General features: G+C 35.1%; 1 protein-coding gene across 3 annotated transcripts in view; it reads right to left on the reverse strand.

Moving 5' to 3' along the window:
• Positions 1-205: 205 nt before the first annotated feature.
• PPARG (peroxisome proliferator activated receptor gamma) overlaps positions 206-22,172 on the reverse strand; it is a 45,949-nt gene continuing 23,982 nt past the window's right edge. For all 3 annotated transcript variants that reach the window (XM_015874772.3, XM_085516961.1, XM_085516960.1), the window contains exons 2-7: positions 21,185-21,412; positions 19,451-19,620; positions 18,576-18,714; positions 11,705-11,904; positions 9,793-10,243; positions 206-3,256 (exon numbers count right to left, since the gene is read on the reverse strand). In XM_015874772.3, coding sequence (XP_015730258.1) covers positions 3,009-3,256; positions 9,793-10,243; positions 11,705-11,904; positions 18,576-18,714; positions 19,451-19,620; positions 21,185-21,404 — 1,428 coding nt within the window. In that variant the 5' untranslated portion in view covers positions 21,405-21,412 and the 3' untranslated portion in view covers positions 206-3,008. The remainder of the gene's footprint in view (positions 3,257-9,792; positions 10,244-11,704; positions 11,905-18,575; positions 18,715-19,450; positions 19,621-21,184; positions 21,413-22,172) is intronic.

Genomic DNA, 22,172 nt, shown 5'->3' on the forward strand with positions numbered 1-22,172 from the left:
ACTAAGGAAGAACAGTAAAAATGTAAGCAAAGTGAAGTTCTTCAAAATAAGGCATTTACCAGCTGTTTCTATTTTTGAGTTGCTAAATGTTAATAGTAGCACTGAAGATCAAAAACCAAATGGTTCATTTATGGCATGGCCCATACCAACCAAAACCCCAGAGTCTGAAAGTATTACAACCTACTTTTAAACTCCCATTAGCAAGTTTTTTGTTGTTGTTGTTTTTTTTAATAAATAAAATCCCATAGAAACAAGAAGTATTTACAGTTAGATCAAAATTCTGAACATAATTCACAAGAGAAAACACTGTTTTTTGAGAAAATGTTTTCATATCCTCATAACAGTCATTTGTTCTAAATTAGTACACAGCAATTGTCCATTAAATAAACATTTTTCCCTTAAGACCTATTCTTGTAGAAAAGTATTTTAGGCAAAACTTCCCAACCATGATGTAACCGTTTAGAATTAGAACATTTCTGTGATTAGTAATTCACATAAAAATTAACATTTTCCATGGCTTGAGGAAAACACGATAAATAATTATCAAAATGTAAGAGAAGCCAGGATGTAGGGAGAACGATATATTTTATTAAAGCAGCTTATACAGTTGAATTAAAAGTATAGGCTTTTGGGGCGTTTAGTCCCCCCAAAATAAAAAAGGTTAACACCCGGTCCTGCAAATCTGTCTTCTCTTTCATCTTTAGAGCATTATGACCACCATTACATTACCACTCTCAAAACATATGCATTGTATACGTCTGCGTTAGGCTGAAATCCTCAAGCAGTGCAACTGCTAAACTGATATGAAAATACTACCACTTGTAATGATGCAGAATAATCTCTGAGTTAACGTGCTTCTTAGTTACAGAGAAGTTCTTGCCGTGACATAGTCATTAATTTAATTTCATTTTAAATGCATCTTTTCCACCGTCCTTTTCAAATAACGTTTAACGATAATCATGTATGAATATGCCCCAGCATTACTCTTTATTTAAATCTAATTCTGGTATCTCATTTCTAGTGATACGAATATGAAATTGGGTTGTATGGGAAATGCAGTCTCAGATTAATAGTTTTGACAGTGTGTTACTGTTATAGGAATTTGGTTTTGGAACTGTGGTCTATCTTGATACCAGTTAGTCTTTGATATGTCCTCCTAGAGGGATGAACTCTGTAATTAAACAGAGGTTCTCCAATAAGTGCTAGATGGCAAAACTTCAAATGGCCAGTGCCCAGTGGAAAACAAGTTCGTGAAAGAACAACTTCTTTTGAATGGTCACAACCACAAAATAGTGTGCATGTAATCCCTGTCAGAATCTAATGCTCAGTTCATGCAATGTGCCTTAATCTAAAGTGCAGGGAAACATGACTTTTGAGCATTAACACAGAACACACCATTTGTTTTAGGGCAATTTTTCTAAGTTACCTGAAACTTAGTGAAGATCAAAGCTGTTTAGCCTCACACTGACTTCATCTCACTGAAATCTCATCTCTGGATTTTAAACCTTGATGCTGAATGATCCAATTCTCCAATCACTTCCTGGTAAGCATAATGCTCACTATTGAACATAGGCCCAGAGGTTGTCTGAAATAAGCAGTAGGAAATATTTTCAGCTATGTAAGACATAAGCACAAGGATTTATTTTAATTCTGACAGCCTCTTTTTTGTACCAACTAAGATTTCCAAGGGCCACATTGGTAGGAAGGCCAATTTAGACTCACTGAAAATTGAGCCTGCTCACCTATTCCCAATTCTACTCGCTTTTGGTCCACTTACATATGACCACTGAAAGTGTCTAAGTAAATGTGGCCACAATACATGTGAATTTAAGGGAACCTCACAATTGTACTGAGAATATCAAAAGGAGATAGTGTAACTAACTTTATCTTTTAATTAATTTACGCGTTCTCCTATGCTTTGCTCCCTGTGGAAATCTTGTTTGACACTATAGGGTAACGTATAAAATAAAATTAGCAATCTTAAAGCATTGAACCTCTCAAAAGCATTCTCATTCCCAGTGATAATGATATCTTAAAACACGAAGGTTTCCATTACAGGTTTATGTTTTCAAGAATGAATTCAAATCTTGTTTTTATTTAAGAGGTGTCATCCTATTCCAATTTTCCATAGTGTTTTGATTGAGTATATTTTTCAGTAAGAGTTCATCAAATAACTGTGGTATTATGTGAACCCATTCCAACAACAGACTTCCCAGTGTAGCTGAAGGCTGCATTAGCACTATCTGGTGTGGCATGTGCATTGCAGATCATGGCAGAGAGGCAGCTGCACTGCATCTTCATGCAGACTGCTTCTCCACCTGTCTTGTTACTGTGTGAGCAGAGCAACTGATAACGCTGCTTCCTAAGAGCAATGAGCAGTGCATATTCCTCATTTAATGCTTGAAACGGAGTCAAGTTTAGGAGTTTTCCCATAAATGATGGGCCTAACTCATACAAAGTCTTCGTTACAGAACTCTATCAATGTGGAAATTTATTATGGTAGGAACAACTACTAGACCTGACATGTCTAACTTTTACCTTTTGAGTTCTTGTGTGAAGTTATACTAATCCATGATTCAACTTCATTGTTATTTTGACGCTGCCTTGGGAGCACAGAATCAAACATAATACTTAAAATGTTTCCCTAGAAATGTTTAAGGAGAAAGATTTTTATTTTTAAGTTGAAAATTTAACTGCATGCTTAACCAACCTCAGTGAAGCAAGCACCAATCATACTGGACAAGCCATTTTAAGAAATAAGATAGTTAAAAAAATTAATTCTGAAAATACTGCCAACAATTTCATGATATAGATATTTTTAATATTAAAAGTAAATTGTAAATGTGTCTTTATAAACAATATGCATAAAATAGATCTACTATACTAAGCTCTCTCTTCTTTAAATGCTGTTTCACAGTAATTTCTTAAGTATGCAAAGTTTTCTCTCAAAGAAATAGTGCAATCTGAAGAACATACATTATGTCAGAGGATAAGAACTACTATCGCCATTAATATAAGTCTTTATAGATTTCTTGTAGGAGTGGATGAAGACTCATATCTGTTTCCGTTTTCTTTATTATTTGCAACAGCTGCACGTGTTCTGTTACAATTTGTCTGAGGTCCGTCATTTTCTGAAGCAATTTTGCAAACAGCTGTGACGACTCTGGATGATTGAGCTTTAGCTGGAGCTCCAAAGCTTGCAACAGATTATCTTGTATATCTTCAATGGGCTTCACATTTAACAACCCTGGGCGATCTAGGAAAAAAAGGAGGGGGGGGGGAGGAGGGAAGGTTATTTTTATGAAGAAAATGGAAACCACAATCTAATGTATTAATTTATTAATCTATATTAAGTATTTACATACAGCACTTACTGGCAACTGTTTGACAAACTATTAATAAACTTATTTGTAAGACATTACTATAATCTGCTACAAGAAGTTTTAGAATTAGTCTTGGAAGAAGTTCAAGCATATAATTTGGTTTATACAGTATTGCAATGCATTTTTCACAGTAATCTTGGAATGTCTATAGAAATGAACAATGAACTGGAGGATAAAATACTCAGGTGAATTTGCATGCAGCTGCTACCATTAAAAATATTTCCTGTGAAGATGCATGCTAAACTATCAAAGGAAAGAAGGAATAAATTCAGCTTCTGAGAGAGACATTTTCCATGACGGAGAACAGAACTGGACTGATGCAGTCACACTAATCTGAGAGATCTGAAAAATTCAGGCTCAGTTCTTCTTCATATCTGAGTTCCAGCTGCTGTTAAAAAAATCTCATGACTGCTTTTAGCACCAGCTTAGCCACATATGCTTGTAGTAGTAAGAACTGATAGATATGGCTTGTAGGGAAAATACCTTTTCTGGGCTCCTGCCAACAGACACTTATCGTTCATAAGGAGGAATCTGGTATTGATGTTTACAACAGAAATCAGCTACATGCACTGCGATGGCTGCAAGACCCCAGGATTATCTTTGGTATATCTTATTATTTAAAAAGAAATAAATCTTTCCTCATTGGTCATCATTATTATCCTTCATAATGACAGTTGCTCTGTTATTTCTGTCTGCCTCCCTCCAACAATCTTTAAGTACTTGCCATTATTTAACATAATCCTTTATTTTTTTTCCCCCTAACTTGGAGTAATATTTTATTCTACAGCCATGAAATCAAATTAAGTTGCTTACTCAAATCCTCACATCTACTGGGTAAATATCCCAATTATCAGAAATACACTATGGAAAAAAAAGCCAACAATTTCAACAACATTTTCTGTGTAGCCACGGAATTAATTTCAGATGTATCACTGACAAGTAATGGCTATAGGTAGCCTTGAGTTACTTTTCCAAAGGAAATCTTTCCCTTTCAGAATAGGCAAGTGTTTGATCTATATTTGAGATTTTCAAAATATGATCTTAGTAACCTTTCTGTGCATCCATTTCTGTCTAACTGCAGCTGTGTTGTATACTAGAAAAAAGGCTGGGGAAAAACATCTTTGGAAATAATTTGGGATCTTACTTAAATGAGGAAAAAAAAATGCAGTGTAAACTAAAAGGCAGAACTGGCATGGAAACAAATGAATATACACAAGCCATGAATACTGCACTGATTAGGAACAGGCAGCTAACTCTCAATGAGGCGAAGTTTGGGAACCATTTTTCAGAAGTAGGAATAATAGCAAGTTTGATATTTATTTGACTGCAGTTCTATGATGCAACAAAACAAAACTACCTAGTTCCTTCATATCTTTCAGAAAATTCCAAGCTTGGAATTCTTGAAAGCTGTTTGATAATTTTAGCTTTGGGTTGCAATAGCTTTCAATTTTACTTATATGTTGCAAATCAACTCTGAACTGGCTGAGTATGACTCAGTGTTCAGTGCAAAAATCAAGAAGCACAAGGACTACGGCCTCAATTTCCTCTGTGATTCATCTGTTTGCCCCCTGCTTCTTTTGTAGTGGGAATTTTTAGAGTGCAAGTATTTCAGAAGTGAAATTCAATTCAGACCCCATGCTCCCTAGTGCAAATTTCAGAGTCCAGGAGGAAAACAGGAGATCAGTGCTGAGACAGGAACTTAAGATGCATCCCTGGTAAAGTGGAGTGCAGTGAGATTTAAGCACATAACTTCCTTAAGTTCTTTTGAAAAAAACGGATAAATGGTTTTGTAGTGACTGAACTGAACCACGGTCAGAAAAGATGACTATGACAAAAGCTTAGGAAATAGTAAGAAGTTATTTTTAAATAGGCCGATTCAGTAGGAAAGAAAATTTCCATTGAAGACAAGGGAGATTTTTTTCATGAATGAGAACTTCAGGATATGGACATTATTTTTGGGTGTTGACAGTTTGCCATACTTTCTCAGTACAAATTTCTTGCAGAGGAAAATGCTGTTTCTGTTCCAAGATGCATATATAAATGTGAAAAAAATAAAAATAAGGAACTAAGAGGCTTTATTTCAAAACATTATCAAATAGTTCAAGTTGTTCGGATGCTTTTACTTGTATATGCTCCACAGTCACTGGGTTACAATAAGAAAGATGTATTTTGCGCAGGAGAGAGCGCACAAATGTAAGAAACTACGGGTAAATGTGGCTTTTGGAAAAAATACAAAGGAAATGATTAACAGTGAGCCCTGAAAAACAATCAGATTGGAGTAGACAGAAACAAAAATGAGAAGAAACTAGATGAGACAGGGTGGTGGAGGCCTTTGAAGAGGCCAAGACAGAATCTAATATGCTGTTTGAAAGCTCACAGAGAAGGCTGCAAAGTGTACCAATGAGGGATGTGGAAGACAAAAACAAATGAGCCATAGCAGGACATTCTTATGATAAAATGAAATTAGGTTAAAGAATGCCAAAGGACAAGGACTTGAAATGATTAAAGTGAGAGAGGATAGCACTGGAAACTACTTTTAAGCCTATCTGATAAAGAAGATTCTTTATTGAAGTTTAAGGCTTTTTCACTGTCTGCTACTTGCTGCCTGTCTTTAATCCATTCAGAGCACCACATCTCATTTCTTATTATAACTTTTCTTTATCCAGTTTTTTGTTAGGTTTTCATTCATTGTTGTGTTGATGTTTCATTTGATAATTCTGCAGGAAACTGTTTAAAACTAAGAAAAATGTTCATATTGGCTGGAAAAGACTAATAATCCCTTAGTATTGTGTCAACAGTACGACTTTGTGTAAACTCATGTCCTATACAATCTCAGGGAAGAAGATTTTATTTACTTATACATTCTTCTGTCATGTTCCTAACATTAACAGCAACTTTTCCTATTCCTCACAGAGGAAAATGCAATCTGCATACTTTTGTCCATGCCTTCATATTTTACTATCTTTGACAAAGTATATTTTGTGCTGAAATACACATTCTAAATACTTAATATGATAAAGCAGGCAAATATCTGACTCAATAACTGTACCACTGCTTTTGCTGAGGCACAAATGATTCAGCAGATCGAGTTCCTCTTCTGAGACTGTCACATGTACTGCAGTCATCAGAACTTTGGTTCAAAGCCCACGGTGATTATCTGCAGTTCCTGCTTTGGTTAGGAAGCAGTTTTTTATTCTAACGGGTTTGCTAAGGATCTGTGTAGGAGTCAAATACGGACCATTTCTTGGTACCACTCCATGAAAAATCTTCAATTTTTTTTTCTTTTTTTACCTCAGATTGTAGGAAAAATTACAGTGATTAAACAAGAAGCTGTTATTCACAGCTTAAGTATGTAAAGAAAACCGCTAAGAGACCAATAAAAGTGAACGCAGCAACCTTTCTGAATACAAATATTGCCCTGTGTGTTGACTAACAGCATCTGCTTCTTTACAGGTGTGCCCTACCACACCTCTCTACCACCACTATATCCTAAACACGGCATAGAATAATTTACAGGAGTTTAGGCCCATCCATAATACATAAATATGTTATGAAATTACCTTTGGAGCTTTTCTTTATTTGCAACAAGTGCTTTGACTGAGTTCTGAGTTAAGATGCTTTAATGTGTTCACCAAGGTACTCAGTACTCACACACAGAGTTATGAAATGGGAAGAAGAATGTCACCTTGAAAAAAGGAGACCTTCTCTTTACCTAAGTATATTTTTCAAAGTCACTTAAGTATACTTTTCAAAGTTGAGTAAAAGAAGTATAGCAATAAAAGAAGTGAAATTTTATAATTGTTGTTAATGGCATGAAGTATTTCCTTCATAAGAACAAGGTAATATCCTACTGCTCAGAGTATCACCATTTCATCAGCATTAAATTCAGAATATTAGGATTTGTTTGCCATGTACAGCAATACTTTAAAGCAAAATATTCAGACATGAAGAACAATTTTCAGCTTTGTAATAATGAGCTCAGAGTAATGTCTGGAATCACGGAGACAAAGCGTGGCTGCATTGAGAACCTCAGGAACATTAAAATGATTGTGGGAGTACTTTCATTTTGTTGTCATAACAGCTAATTTGTCAGTTTCTTGTTACTGTCACATATAATGCAAACTCAACTATTTTAGTATCAAAAAGTTGAACAGTTATGTAAGATTCGTGGCAAAACACTTTATGTGTGATTTTCCAGCTGGTATTATCTTTCTCTTTGGAGCTGCATAGGAGATGACATTCAGGTAGACAGCAGCACTAGCATTAGTTTGCTACAACAAATTTACTGAGAGGATTCAGCTAAGATCATTTTTTGTCTCACAAAGTTTTTAAGATATCTTTATACGATACCTATACACTGGATTTTGTGAAGTGAAACATCGCAGTATTCCTAGAGCTACTGAAGTCTCTGAGCTACTGTGTGCTGGTTTTGAAATTCTGTTCTCAGTGAAATTGACCTGGTTTGATATTCAAAAAAGTTCTTACAGAAATTAGGTTCTTGCAGAATCAAGAGCATCTAAGACATCTGAGAAATAGGTTTCCCTGTTCTATGTCACACAGTAGATACGGTTCAGTACGTGCAGTATTTAATTCTAAACTACACGATAAAGCCATTCTCTAATTGTCAGCAAATCTTAATCATTTTTGAAATGTAATCTCAGTTTGCATAAGTAACTATAGTCTTTTTTAGAAAGAAAAGTTCTGAACAAAGATAGTGGGAAATCTTTTATAAATATAAATTAGTGTGTTTTTCTCAAGAGGGCAAATTCACATTTAGGGAATGGCTTTACACACTAAGCAGTAAAATTCGGGTAGTTTTTTATGGATCTCTGTTTTCAAATTAGCCTTAAAATAACAAAGACGTGTTGAGAAATCTGGTTCAGAGCACTCAATTATTGTTTTCCTGTGGATCACTGTTCTCCTGAGATCTAAAACATATCATTAGTTACATCATACCTGTTTCCTCTAATGCAAACCAAACATCATTGAAGTATAGCAGAACTAGTTTCACAGATTGCAAGTTCCCTTTTTCAATCAGGCATTTTGAGAGGTCTGTTTTTCATCTGTTAAATTTCATTGTATTAGAAAATGCAAGATACTGGCATGCTTTGTGTTGTGCCCTAATAGACTAGTGTAATTTCTCCTCCCCCATCAAATTCAACCAAAAATATACCAGTAACATATTTTTCTGTACTGAATTAATTCAGAGTCATCAGGGATCACTGTGTTCAAAGGTTTCCTCAAGAAAACATCTTCTGGGAACTTTGCTTATTTGAAATGCCTTTAGTTGTTTAATAAACCATATTACAATACCACATTTTTATTGAATGAAACGAAACAGCAGAAGAAATTTTAGGTGAATTTGAATATATAAGAAGCTGTGCAAAACAAGCAATGCAATATGAACAGAATGTTTGACTTTAGAACAAAAGCATGTGGTTGTTGTGTTTGATTGCCTAAACATAATTCAATAATACTCTGCATCGCTCTGTGGAGGATCCGAATTCAGAACATTCAGCACATTCCTCCTATTGATATCTGCACCAGCAATCTAACCCAAAATACACACAGATCAGCTGGTTATACTTTGTGCAACATCACAAAGTTGATAGCACTGGCCAAAGCAAAAGAACCACAACCTCATCTGAAATGTATATCTGATATAACAAATTATTGGTAGAAAGGATTCCAAGCGAACTATATTTGGGTTGTTAATTTGCAAAATATAATAGTTAAAATCTTCAGTAGACTGTCTCCAATACAAGCTGAAAATCCAGTGTCTTTATAATTAAGTGCTAGAATGAATGTAGCATAATACCTGTGCTCTCAGATTCACATTTGCTCAAAGTGTAACACTAACACAAACAACAGCTTCAGAAAAATGAACAGAGCAGACACACAAATGCCTGTTTTTCTCAGGCATTTGTAGAGCACTTTCCTAATAAACCTACCGGTGCACAAAATCTGGTGTGAATTAAAAACCCAAAACCAATATAAACCCATCCTGTAAGCCAAATGCAACATATATTATGAAAATTTTATAGAGTCAAAGTTATTTGAGTTCAATTAACTGCAGGTTTAAAAAATCCTCATGCAGAAGTCTCATTTCAGAAGGTTTTGCCAGTGAAATTCCACCCATCCCTTTTTTCCCCCAAAAGATGGCCGTGATGTAGTTAATCACATGACCCACTGATTCAGCAGACATTTCCAGCTCCATCACTAATGTCAGATCATTTACATTTTCAGGTTCTGCATGAAACTGAAAACGTGGCAAACGATACCAAGAAAGCTGAAAGCTGCTCAAAAACTACCTGTAAATAAACTCCTGTCTCTTACTGCTGAGCACTTTCCTGTTTGGACAGGAATTAAAAGTTTCAATTCTATTACATAAGCAAAAGACAGCACTTACCTCCACTTAGTATAATGACAGCTATAAATATTGCCAGGTCACTGTCATCTAATTCCAGTGCATTGAACTTCACAGCAAACTCAAACTTGGGCTCCATAAAGTCACAAAAAGGTTTTCTCAGGCTCTTCAGAAACTCCCGTGTCATGAATCCTTGTCCATCAGATATAAGAACTCCATCTTTATTCATCAGAGAAGCCAGGAGAGTATATATGATCTCATGGACACCATATTTCAGGAGAGTTACCTGATCATTCAGGTCAAGATTCACAAAACCTGGAATGTTCTTCGCAAATTCTGTGATCTCCTGCACTGCCTCCACAGAGCGAAACTGACATCGCTGGAAAATGCGAATTGCTACTTCTTTGTTCTGTTCCTGCAGTGGCGATGCATGCTTACACTTGATCTGATCTTCTCCCATCCTTAAAGAGTTCATGTCGTAGATAACAAATGGCTAAAAGGGAAAGGAGAACACAAGTTACTTTCACATTTTCTATGAATGAGTAACATAACGAGGTACAACTCATCAGAAAGCACTTAGAAATGCCTGCTCATCAAGGGTAGCCAGTTTTGGGTTAAATCTTTAGAAAAGCAAACTTCTTCATAATGTTAAAATGACTTACAGAAAGGATAAGTAATTCTTAGGATTTCACATGTTCTGTGAATCAACACGCTGAAAACAGGACATTGGGTGAAACTTTTCTTAATCAGGGGCTGGGGAGGTACAAGGTAGGAACATATTCATGATTTTTTGCCCTCTTTTTTTCTCTCCCATTTCACAGAAGTTCTGTAAGACTACAATTCAAAGCTCCGAATACTTACTCCTCTTACCTGAATTCAACTGGCTTATATCAAATGTAACTAGTAAGTGTACAGCAAAATGTCTGCACTTCTGATAATACAGACTGTTTTTGTGGAGAGACACTGTATGCTAACATTTTAATTACTTCATATGTCGAAGAAGGATAAAACTTGAAACAATACAGAATTAAGGGTATTAATCCTCTGATAAATGTAACCTCGTGAAGGACAAAATGAAATACTTTTTCCTACCTTTGAAATTTATGAAGAAAATTAAGTACAGTCTGTTGAAACCCTGGCAATAAAATTTCTGTGTATCGCTTTAGAAAATACATCAAACTAAGCGCTACTAGTTTGGGAAATGTTATTTTGATCTTTAGTTACCACAACTGTGAAAGTATTGGAAAAAAAAAACAAACTACCACAATCATCAGATCTTATTCATCCTTCTTCCTACTGACACAGAAGGCTGTTAAGTACTGACAGTGAAGCTTCCAAAGGAACCCATAAATAATCTCTATGTCAAAGATTTTCTTGTGCATTCTCCTAAAATCCTACTTGTACCAGCATAGAATACTGATCCATGATAATCTAGTTAAATGCAGGAAGTCATCAGAGCATCATAAGAATAAACATCATAGTTAAAGCCTGTGATGCTGTTCGCACTGCGAATCATTTGACACTTATGAGAAAGAATACTGCCAGCAGTGATCATACTCTATGATAACATGCTACAATATGTATTCTTGAATAGCACAGCAACCAATTGCTGACAGCTAGATAGCCACTTAAAACAGATAGTGTGGAAGATAACCTCTGGTAAAGGAGAAGAAAAACGGGAAGAATGGATCAGAGAATACAAAAAGGTTAAGATGACCTTCAAATTCTTGTACCGGTTTCAAGTATTTTATTAGGTGAACTTGGAGTTTTTTCAAATGATGTTTACTTATCCTATCTAAAAACATTTCCTGTGTTTCAGACACAGCTTGAAACATGAAACTGCCAACAGCGAAGTATTTTTTTTTCTTTTTTTCTTTTTTAAAGATGTGTTGTCAATGTGGTAAATCATTTACTCAAAAGAAGAAAAAAAAAAAAGAAAACAGAGGGAACTAACTGATTTGTCTGTCGTCTTTCCTGTCAAGATCGCCCTTGCCTTGGCTTTGGTCAGAGGGAAGGACTTTATATATGAGTCATACAAATGCTTGGCAAGCGCTCGCAGATCAGCAGATTCAGGATTTAACTGGTCGATGTCGCTGGAAATCTCTGCCAAGAGCTTCTCCTTCTCCGCTTGTGGCATTCGCCCAAACCTGATGGCTGAAGAAGATGACAAGTAATTACCATAGCTACAGCTGCACCCACAAAAGCATATTTTTATTTTTCTGACACCTTTTATTATAAGTTATTCAATTTTTTTCTTAAAACAGTATGTAGGCAAATAAGAGGAAGATGTTTCTCTCCACTAATATAGGCAAACTACTAAAGCACTTCGAAGATATGTAAACAATCCAATCTGAAAAAGAAAATAACCTATGTGTGCACATAGTTCTATTACACTATCCTGCTCTGAAATCTAAGAACTTCTGTCAGTACATCTGACAGCCGGAGTTAGTGAAAACCACTGATTCTACCTCCAACATAAATCAAATATAAAGAGTCTTTAAGATATTAAAATTCAGTTTACTTAGGGTAGGAACCACCATTCAGCTTTGTATTGTTTTGGGCTAATCACCATATGGATCTCAGCTTCTTCATTTGTTTAGAAACAAAACACTCACTTGCCTTGCAGGAATGAATTCCTAAACAGTTCAACAGACATTAACATATCAAGTGATTTAAAATATTACCAAAATAGTTAAAGAATGAAAAAGATGTAAGTACAGAGAATAAAAACTACAAAAAGCCTGAGCTCTTCATCACAACTGTATGTGATTGTTATAAGAACAGGAAAGGGTCCCACCTAGTTGTATGATCTCAATTGCTCTACATATCTATAGGGTTGGCTGTAAACTTCTCAGTTTTACCCTACGTACTTAATAGCCAAGTCACTATTTATCCTTACGGAGATGGGCTTAGTAAATAATTCACATGAACCAGCAAGATCAAGACTGATTTATCATACAGTATTTCAGTAAACAGGACTTATTTTACAGTATTAAAACAAAACAGAAACAGAGCATCAAAACTACAACACCAGAAGGAAGAAATGAAGGTTTGCATTTTTAGCGGTAGGAAGAAAGAGAAATATTACTAATGTTTTTTTCAATGGTTAATGCCTTCCCTAGATAAGAACAAATTGTTCCTAAGGTCATACATATGATTACACTAGGGATGTTTGTTTTGGAAACTGTCAGCCACTTTCCTGCTTGCAGGATGCTTGCAGTGCATTGATGAAAAAAATGACACTTTTTTCAAGAATAAATAATTATGTTTTAAAATAAATATATATTTACTGTATTTATTGATCAGTTCTCTTATATCAGTGTTGTTGGTTTTTTTTTTCCAGTTTGTTTTTTGCTACTCTACTTTCCCTTTCAGTAAACTTGATCTCTGAGCAATGCAAGCTGTATGTTTCATTTCCTGGGGCATTCTTACTTCAGTCTGAAACAAAATTTAGTTCAGTAGGAAGAAACTAACACTGATTTATTTTTTTTCCTGTAAGTATCTGTTACTTAGAGCTTTTTATGAGGGAAATGATGAATGATCACCCACATATATTTCATTTAGATTATATACACAATTGTACTTTTTTTCTCTCCTTTAAGGAATAATGAGTACTCTTAATCAGCTACTAACAACAGCTGTCAGTGAGATATCACTGCCAATCCACCTCAATGCTAACAGTAAACCATTCACAGAAAAACAGTGACCCTATTAGCTTAAAACAGCTCAAAAAGTCTCTGATAATCTTTCAAGGTCTTTTCCAACTTAGATGATTCTATGATTCAGATCAGTCCACTTTTCAAATGTGCATTTTGCAGCAGCTTCATCAATAGAGAAGTCTCAATACTTTGATGCTTCTGATTGGTTTATTGGCAATAGATTCAGCTACTTGCCATTGACTTTTTTGAAGAATTTGCAAACTAATCTTTTCAATGAAGTCTAGCAAGAATTGCTGGTCTGATACTGTGAACTTTTAATTTGGAAAGTGAAGCAAGGCAAATATTAGCCTCATATAAGGGACTGTTAACAAAAAAGAGAGACAAGAGTTGCTTATGTCTGTAAAATGCTCATCACTCCCTGAAACACATACAGTATGTGTTAAGAAGTCCTCAGGTCATAAGAAACAGTTAACAACTCTGAAAAAACATGTCCATTGAAAGATTTCATAATTCTACCAGGAGCTGGGTGCTTTGGTATGACAAACTATGATAGGGTGTTCTGATATTTCATATGAAATAAGCGTAGGGCATTATATATAAAACCTCTATGTTTATAATAAATCATGCATACTCAACAGTCTGATCTGAGTACTATAAACTCACACTGTAAGCACAGTAACTCTTAAAATACTATAGAAATGGTGCTTGACTAAACAGTATGAGACATGATTCTGGTGCAAGAACTGTTCTGGAAATTTATGGTTTGCAGAAGCAAGCTCATAATGTAGAATCTCCCTGGCATAAGGTCCCCTTTCACCAAGGTTATTTTGTACAAGGAAGGGAATAAAACAAGGGATTAAAAAAAAAAAAAAAAAAAAAGATGGCATTTTGCTTCCCCTTCCTATGTTTTAATATTAACTCAGCTCTAAAATTGTTTTTATACTTCCCCAAGGCATTGAAAACAATAGGCTTTTTTTTCCCCCCACCTTTTTCTTTCCTTCTCTTTTAATTAAATGAGTTAAAACTTCACTAAAAAATTCTTTCACATAACTGTGTCTATCTACTACTATCTACTGTCTATCTATTTTTACATATGCTGGTAAACAGCCCAGTAAATTTCAGTGGTAAAAGAGAGCACACATGCTCATATGTAATCTATTTTGGAATTAAATCGCACTAGCACAGTGGAGAGCTATCAACTGATACATGAAAAAAGCTGCATATGAATCTGACATGTCTTTTTAAGGAATATTTAGCATAGGTTTGGCATACGGCACCATGATGCCAACTTGCCCAACATACCACATTTGTCTCTTCTCAATAAAGAGGGAAAAAAGAGCATTCTAAATTCTTTTTTTATGTAAATGGGCAGGTGGAGAGAGCCAAAAGTAGCCAAAGATACTGCCAAAGGTACCACTGAATTACACAGCAAGGCTTTTTGTTAAAATGCTGGGATTGCTTTGGAAGAAAATTAATGTATATTGGTGAATGGTAAACTAAGTTCTAAGCATTAACTTCTATTCTTGAATGTTTGAATGCTGCATTCAGATATAGCAAGGCTTATACCTTTTTTATTGAAATCTATTGTGCCAAATGTTAATCCATAATACTTTTCCTTGTTTTTGTTTTTGTTTTTAATAGCTAATCAATGGGAGACCATCTCATCCATCATTGGTTAACAACGCACTTGAGCAGCATTGTCTATCAATTCAACAAAACAGCCACTAAAATCAGTACAGTTACATTTAACTGATCAAGTCTTTTTAAATAGTGAATTTACTTCCCATAGAAGGGTAACAGGCTCTTATGGTTTTCTGTACTAATTCACCTTTAGGGTCTAGTTTATTGCTTGTCATCATATCAGACTTACACATAAAAAATAATTCAGCAATAATTAAATTCCTCAGGAATATCTCATACTTTGTTGTGTTTAGCATGTGAAAAACAAACTTAGAATAAAGTATGTTGTGCGACTTTTAAAAATATATATACAGGTTTTTAGGTGGTGGATCTGATGTTTCTTAGCAATCTGTCATTTCCATGTTTTTTTCTAAATGTGTATTTTTAAGATGGAATAACAGAAGAGATTCACCTTTAGATGCTGTCCCTCTGTCATAAAAATATGTGATAATGATAAAATTCATAAAATTTTCCTAAACAAAAGGCCAAAAGCGTATTTTAAATGTAACGATTTGTTAACAACAAAAACAAAGTTGTGAATCAAAAATTCCTAAGTTACAATTTAACAGGCAAAAATAAAATTTTAAAATATAAGTATGTTCTTTAACATTTAACGTATATTTTATAACTATTATACTAGTTACAGTAGATTGTCCAGTCTTTATTATTGTAGCAGGCAAAAACTGTGTCAAAATTCAGTCCTGTGGTACTGGCCTAGTAGTTTTGTTTTGGAGAAGTTGTTGCTTTCAGGGGACTAAGATAAAGTCAAGGAGTGGTCAGTGGGTTTACAGAGGGAATGTGGGAAACAGCAGTGGAATTTGGCTTGGGATGAGAAGTAGGAAGGATTGGTAATACTTGTGGAAGTTATGGCAGAAAAAGGGAAACTGACAGAGTGGGTAAGAGGAGTTCACAGCACTTCTGGTTGCTGAGGCAAATTTCAGGGTTCTGCAGAGTGAGCGACAGGACCTTCCCTCTTTTCTTCTTCTCTCTCCCTCCTGTGAATGGTTTTACCTTCCATTTCTTTACTCCCAGGAGTGATAATAAAGACACATTGTCACATGTGTTGTCTCTTAGTACACCGTGTGGCTCCATGTAAATAAAATTTTAATGCCAGAGGAAAAAAACACCAAAAACTAGTAACATTTCTAAAATAAAAGGAACAAAACTTCTGCTGAGTGGTATTTCAGAATACAATCTGAGCAACTGAGGGTTAAACATAGAGCAGCACTGTGGTTAGAGAAGGGAAGGAAAACAATATCCAAAGCATGAGAACACTACTGTCTTTCTTAACCTTCAGCTAAGTGGTATGCAGCATTTATACATGAAAAAATGTGGCTGTTAGCTGCTAAGTGTCTCCTTGCATTCCCCCACCCCTCCACCCCCTTTTTTTTAAGTGCCCTAACTATTCATTCTGTAATAATGTATCTGTGCAAAGACAGCCATAGAGTGGAACCCTCAGAAATGAGGAATCCACATTTTTGATTCCAAGCATTTAAAATTCAGATAGTTTCACAATCCAAGTTGTCCAACTTTAAGCTGTAAATGTAACATTAGAATCTGTCTCGGTGCCATTCACAACTTTCAGTGTTGTGCTTCTGCATGTCTCTTTATGGAGACTTCTGTCTCCAAAGGTAAATCTTAGTTATTTTTAAGATATGTGTTTGTTTATAATTGATGGTGGAGGAGGGTGTTGCTTCATACAATCTGATGTTACTGGAGCAGCCAAAAACCCAAATGTAGAAGCTAACACTTGAATATAAGCACTACTAACTCCTTGGTAAGTGAATTCATGGTAAAAGTCAGTGAAAGCATTCTTTCAAGCCCTGGGAAAAAGAGCAAAGCCCTTCCCCGCTCCTGCTCCTCACAGCCATGGTCTATGCTGGTGCTACAGCTTCATCCTTGCTGGGAAATTTTTCCTGAGCCGTTCATATTGCTATGCCAGAGATCATGATCTCAAGTGTTCCCCTTTTTGATAGGGCTGCACATGGTTCACATTGATATAAATGGAAACCATGTTGCTGGTTTATGAGAGAATTTGGTATGCACCTTGAAAAAAAAACAAAAAAACCAAACAAACAAACAAAAAAAAAAAAACCAAAAAAACCCCAGTCTTGAATGACTATAAAAATACCCACAGTAGCATTTCAAAATTAGTTTTATTTTTAAGAGCTACTGTTGCATCCCAGGAATGGAAAACCGTATTATCTATTAGCAAAACATTTCCCATCCCTATTTACATTCCCTGTGTGTACTAACTACACAAACCACAGTTAAACCTTCCTCCTGGGGACAGCACACTCATTTATTTTTTTTTTAATATTGAAAATAATGGAAGTTAAAAAGAAAAAAAAACCAAAAACCAAAAAACCACAGAAATTATTTTCCCAGTCATGTTTGCAATTCTTTACCCCTTGAATTACATAAGTCTCCATGTTATGACATTTAATTCCTGTTTCTACTAAACTTTGCCAATGCAAGGCAGCAAAGAATCTTCATCATTTACGTCTTTCTGTCCAAACATTCATAAATAAGTATTTCTAAATGAATTGATGTGTTAATTTTAAAATTCAGAGAGATTTTATTCTGGACTGTATACAAGACAGCAGCACAGTGATATGCTTAATGCTAACAGTTTTACCTGCTGTAATGAAGGCAGTGACAGAACCATACACAACTGCATACAGCTTTGCAAGCAAAGACTAGAACATATACAAAATGGAAATGCTGCTTACAGTTCACAGATGGGAGAGGATGTTTACCTCTGGATGATGGAGAGGTCAGACAATGCATAGAACAGAGGAGTAACAGCTATACACACTATATGATGAGAGGCCAACAGCTGAATGAGCATGCTATGAAACACTACACTCCTACTTACCACACATTGGAATCTATGCCCACATGTGGGTATCCTAAGGGAGGAGGAGGACAGTTGTTTTTTTTTGAACAGTACAGCATATGGCCCATTCCTTCAAAGTATGCTGTGTTCTAATATCAGGAAAAGTTAACTCAGCGATGCTGATGGTGCATCAAATTTCAGTTGCTGTTATTCACAAACTTTTGATAAACTCTCTACTCCATAATTCATAACTAAGTTCATTTTTCATAGCTACTGAGCTATGGTATGGAACATGCCTTACCAGCTTGACCATGACCTGAAACAAAAATTACACTAGGAGTATGTTCTTGAAAAATAACCAATAGTGCAATGTGCAAGAATGATGGAGGGTAAAACTAACTCACTGGATACGTTGTGTATACAGTGACAAATGCAAATCTTCACCTATCTGATTTATATGTTAATTAATCTCCAACTGAATACATAGGCTACATGGGCAATCTCTCTGATACGTATTTCTACACTGCCTGGTGTAAAGAAACAGAAGGCTCAAAGCATTAGAGCATCAAACTCAGTAAACAGATACACGCTTCATGTTATTTTTGAAAACAAACACTAGAGTTTTATAATATGCCATGTACACTTACCATTATGTGACATTCCAACTGCAAGACATTTCTGAAATCTGCAGTATTGACATTTATTTCTGCTTTTCTTATGGATGCGACAGTTAAGATCACACCTGTCATAAATGAGCTTTAATCTGATTGTTCTTCGAAAAAAGCCCTGTAATAAACATAAAAGCATGTAAAAAGGCAGAATAAGCACTGCCAGTGTCACTGTCTCAATTCTGTATAGACACGCAAAGCACAGTTCTGCATGTACACAGTCTAAATTTGTATTAGACAGATTTCTGAAGAAAGCAATGCTTGTGTCATCATATCTGCACAGCAGCATGCTCCCATTCTAAAGCCATTTTCTGCCAGCTTGATACGGGTAAAAGTCTAAAAAATAAAAAATAAAAAATCTATAAAAACTAATGGGAATGAATGGGGTTGGAAGGATGCTATGAACATAAATTAACAGTACTACAGAAACTGTGAGCCCAAGAAACGGAAATAGGGCTTTTAGGGCTCATGGGACAAGCAGTCACTCTATTTCTTTCTGTTTGCACTGTGCTAACCTAATTTCACAATGTATATTTCCGGGTTCTATCTTTGATGTTTTATTTTCTAGTTTATTCCTGTTGTTAGGATTTTACAAGTTTGCAAAGTACACTGGCACATGAAAAAATTCAGAAACTTGATACCAAACTCTTGGTAATTATTAAACAGAAATCTTATGAGGTCCTGTAAGGACGGATATCATTATGGAAATTCACAGGTCTGTCTTTTGACAGTCTAAATGTACTTTCTGAAATCAATAATAAGTGATTAATAAAGAAACAATTTAAAAGACTTAAAGCTTATTTAAATGAAAATAATACCAAATATTCAGAGAAAACAGATTTGCAATGACTTACCTTACAGCCTTCACATGCATGCACTCCATAATGAAATCCAGAGGCCTTGTCCCCACACACACGACATTCAATAGCCATAAGTGAGTTGGAAGACTCCTCATGAGGTTTATTGTATAACTGCACTTTTTCAGAAAAATAGGGTGGAGAAGGAGGCTCCATTTTGATTGCACCTGCATATAGAGAAGATTTAAATGAATAATTCAAAGTATGAGTAAAAATATGGTAGAAGGAAGAATCAGAAACAATCACAGTAAACATAGCCAGATTCATAGGTATGCTTTGTAACACAAAATGATGGTAGCAAACAAAGGATGTTAGGGAGTATAAGCTGTATGCAGATATTTCACTGGTAGTATGTAGGCTGAAAACCTTGAAGAGGCATATAGGAATCATGTCACAAATTCACTTTCCAGCTCTGTAGAGCAGAATGACTTTAATACAGACATGTAAAATTTGCATACAGAGACCTCCTACTTAAAAGGTCTTATTCCTTTTATTAATATCTAATTAGGTGACTTTAAGGTGTTCAGACTACTGCAGAGAGTTGAACTGGACACACTGATCCCATGAAAAACACCTAAGCATCTAATTAACTTACAGTGAATAATTTGTATATTTAATCAAATTTAACTCTCTCCCAGGACTGCTCAACTTTGGATGCAGTTTAGAGATGAATATTCTCAAATTTTCTAAGTACTGAGAGCACACTGGTTGCTTGAGCTTATTCGATATTATAAATATGACATAATTAAATCAATCACTGCTGATCAAAGAAGGCAGTTGTGACAATTGAAACCATATATAACATTACATCAAATCATACTTCAGGAATTACATGGCAGATGCAGTATTACCATAACGTGAATGTTTTGTTTTCTGTTTGGCTACACTAAATAAACTGGGAAGTTTTCTTTCCTACAGAAACTACAGGAAGAAAGGAAGCAGAAAATTAGCTGAGAAAAGACCATGAGGATTTAGCATGCCTAATGATTTAGCTAATCAACTCTTTAGTTTGTTATGAAAATATTATGGAATTTTCTAATCAAGCAAAAGAGAAATAAATTATTAGCAGTACAGTGTATTTTAATTCACTTCATAAATAACTCAGAAGCACACAGCACCTGGTTCTCTCTACTACAAAACTAAATAGTATAATCTTCATGAAAAATTCCTACAAAAGTGATGTCAGATTTGAATAGACTCAGAGGATCTTTAAAAAAGTTCCAGGCACAGCAACCTGACTTCTTACTATGAGCAGGAATGCAATAGCAATTTATTTCAGAGTAGACTACTATTTTTTTATTTTTTACTTTTTCCTCCTTAGAAGGAGAATTCTGTGTACTGTCTTTACATAACTGGGGAAAGGCAATGGTTTTTTGTACCATATAAATAATACTAGGTCACAAAGCTTCAAGAAACACTGTTTTACCAACATAGATGCAGCCAATATTTCTATTCCATCAGTTTCTTAGCCTGTATGGAATTCAAAAGCTCTGTGTATTATTATTTTCTATGTATGCTGCGTGTTACTATATGACGCCTTGTCTAATCACTAGAGGCTACTTGAGTGAAGGCTGTCCTATCAGGATATCACGTGGATATCTCTGTTGATTTTTGGATTCACAGTCTCTGCATTTAGGCATTTGAATCCATCCAGTTCTTTTGCTGGTGGTACAATTTCTGGAGAATGAAGCAAATGTGAGCATGAAGAAATACTAAAAATAAAAAACATACTTTGGCAATCCTGGAGCTTGATATCATACTTATAATCCATGCTTGTTTGATCGGCTCTTCCAAGAGGTATATCTTCATAGTGTGGTGAAGAAATGCTTGAGAAGTCAACAGTGGTAAATGGCTTTATGTCAAAGGAATGCATATGATCATCCATCGTAGACAGATCCACTGGGCTAATTCCAAAATTAACGGGCCAAAACGGCATTTCTGTGTCAACCATTGTAATCTCTGAAAACAAAAGAAGAAACAGGCTTTTTAAAGATGCTACTTATTTCTGTAATGTGTTTGAGCCAAAGTTGAGGCCTAATTATCTACTGCCCAAAGGACCGAGATGCAAAGTGTTAATATCAGAATCTTAAATGCAAGGCTCGAGGAAAGTTATTTTATAGCCTTTTAAATCTCATGTATGTTTATGCTGTAAACAAAAAGCTTCAGCCTGTGAAAATCTTTGGCAAACTGAATAAATTTAGACCGAGTAATAAAATGTTAATCTGAGTCAGATGCATATTTGACAGTCAGATGAACCAAAAATCATTGACTTAAACTTCAACTATGAAAAAGTTCACAAACTGACTCATAACAAGTGTTCATATTTAGTTTTCTATGATTCATAAAAATGACATTTTTATCTAAAAATAGAATAGAAATTATGGAACTAAAATAATTTGGTCACTTTGGCTTCTCAATTTGGACTTCAGATCCATCAAATAAGCAACTTTTAACAGCAGCTTTAGCTTCTAATTGACTGAAATAAATGAGATTTAATTTACACAAAGAAGTTTGCATGTACATTATTAACTGCTTTCCTTCCACTGAAAACTATTAACCTCAGCTATGTTGTAAATCTGTTTGCCTATTTCTGGATCACAACGCACACAATATGTAATTTCTTCGTACAACAAAACAGCCAGGCAATAATGACCCCAAATCAATAATGTTCATAAGCACTTCAGAATTATAAGAATTCGGTTTTGGATATAAAATCAGA

This window comes from Coturnix japonica, chromosome 15, assembly GCF_054131305.1.
Source record: "Coturnix japonica strain WE chromosome 15, WE-NBRP24, whole genome shotgun sequence".
NCBI lineage: Eukaryota > Metazoa > Chordata > Aves > Galliformes > Phasianidae > Coturnix > Coturnix japonica.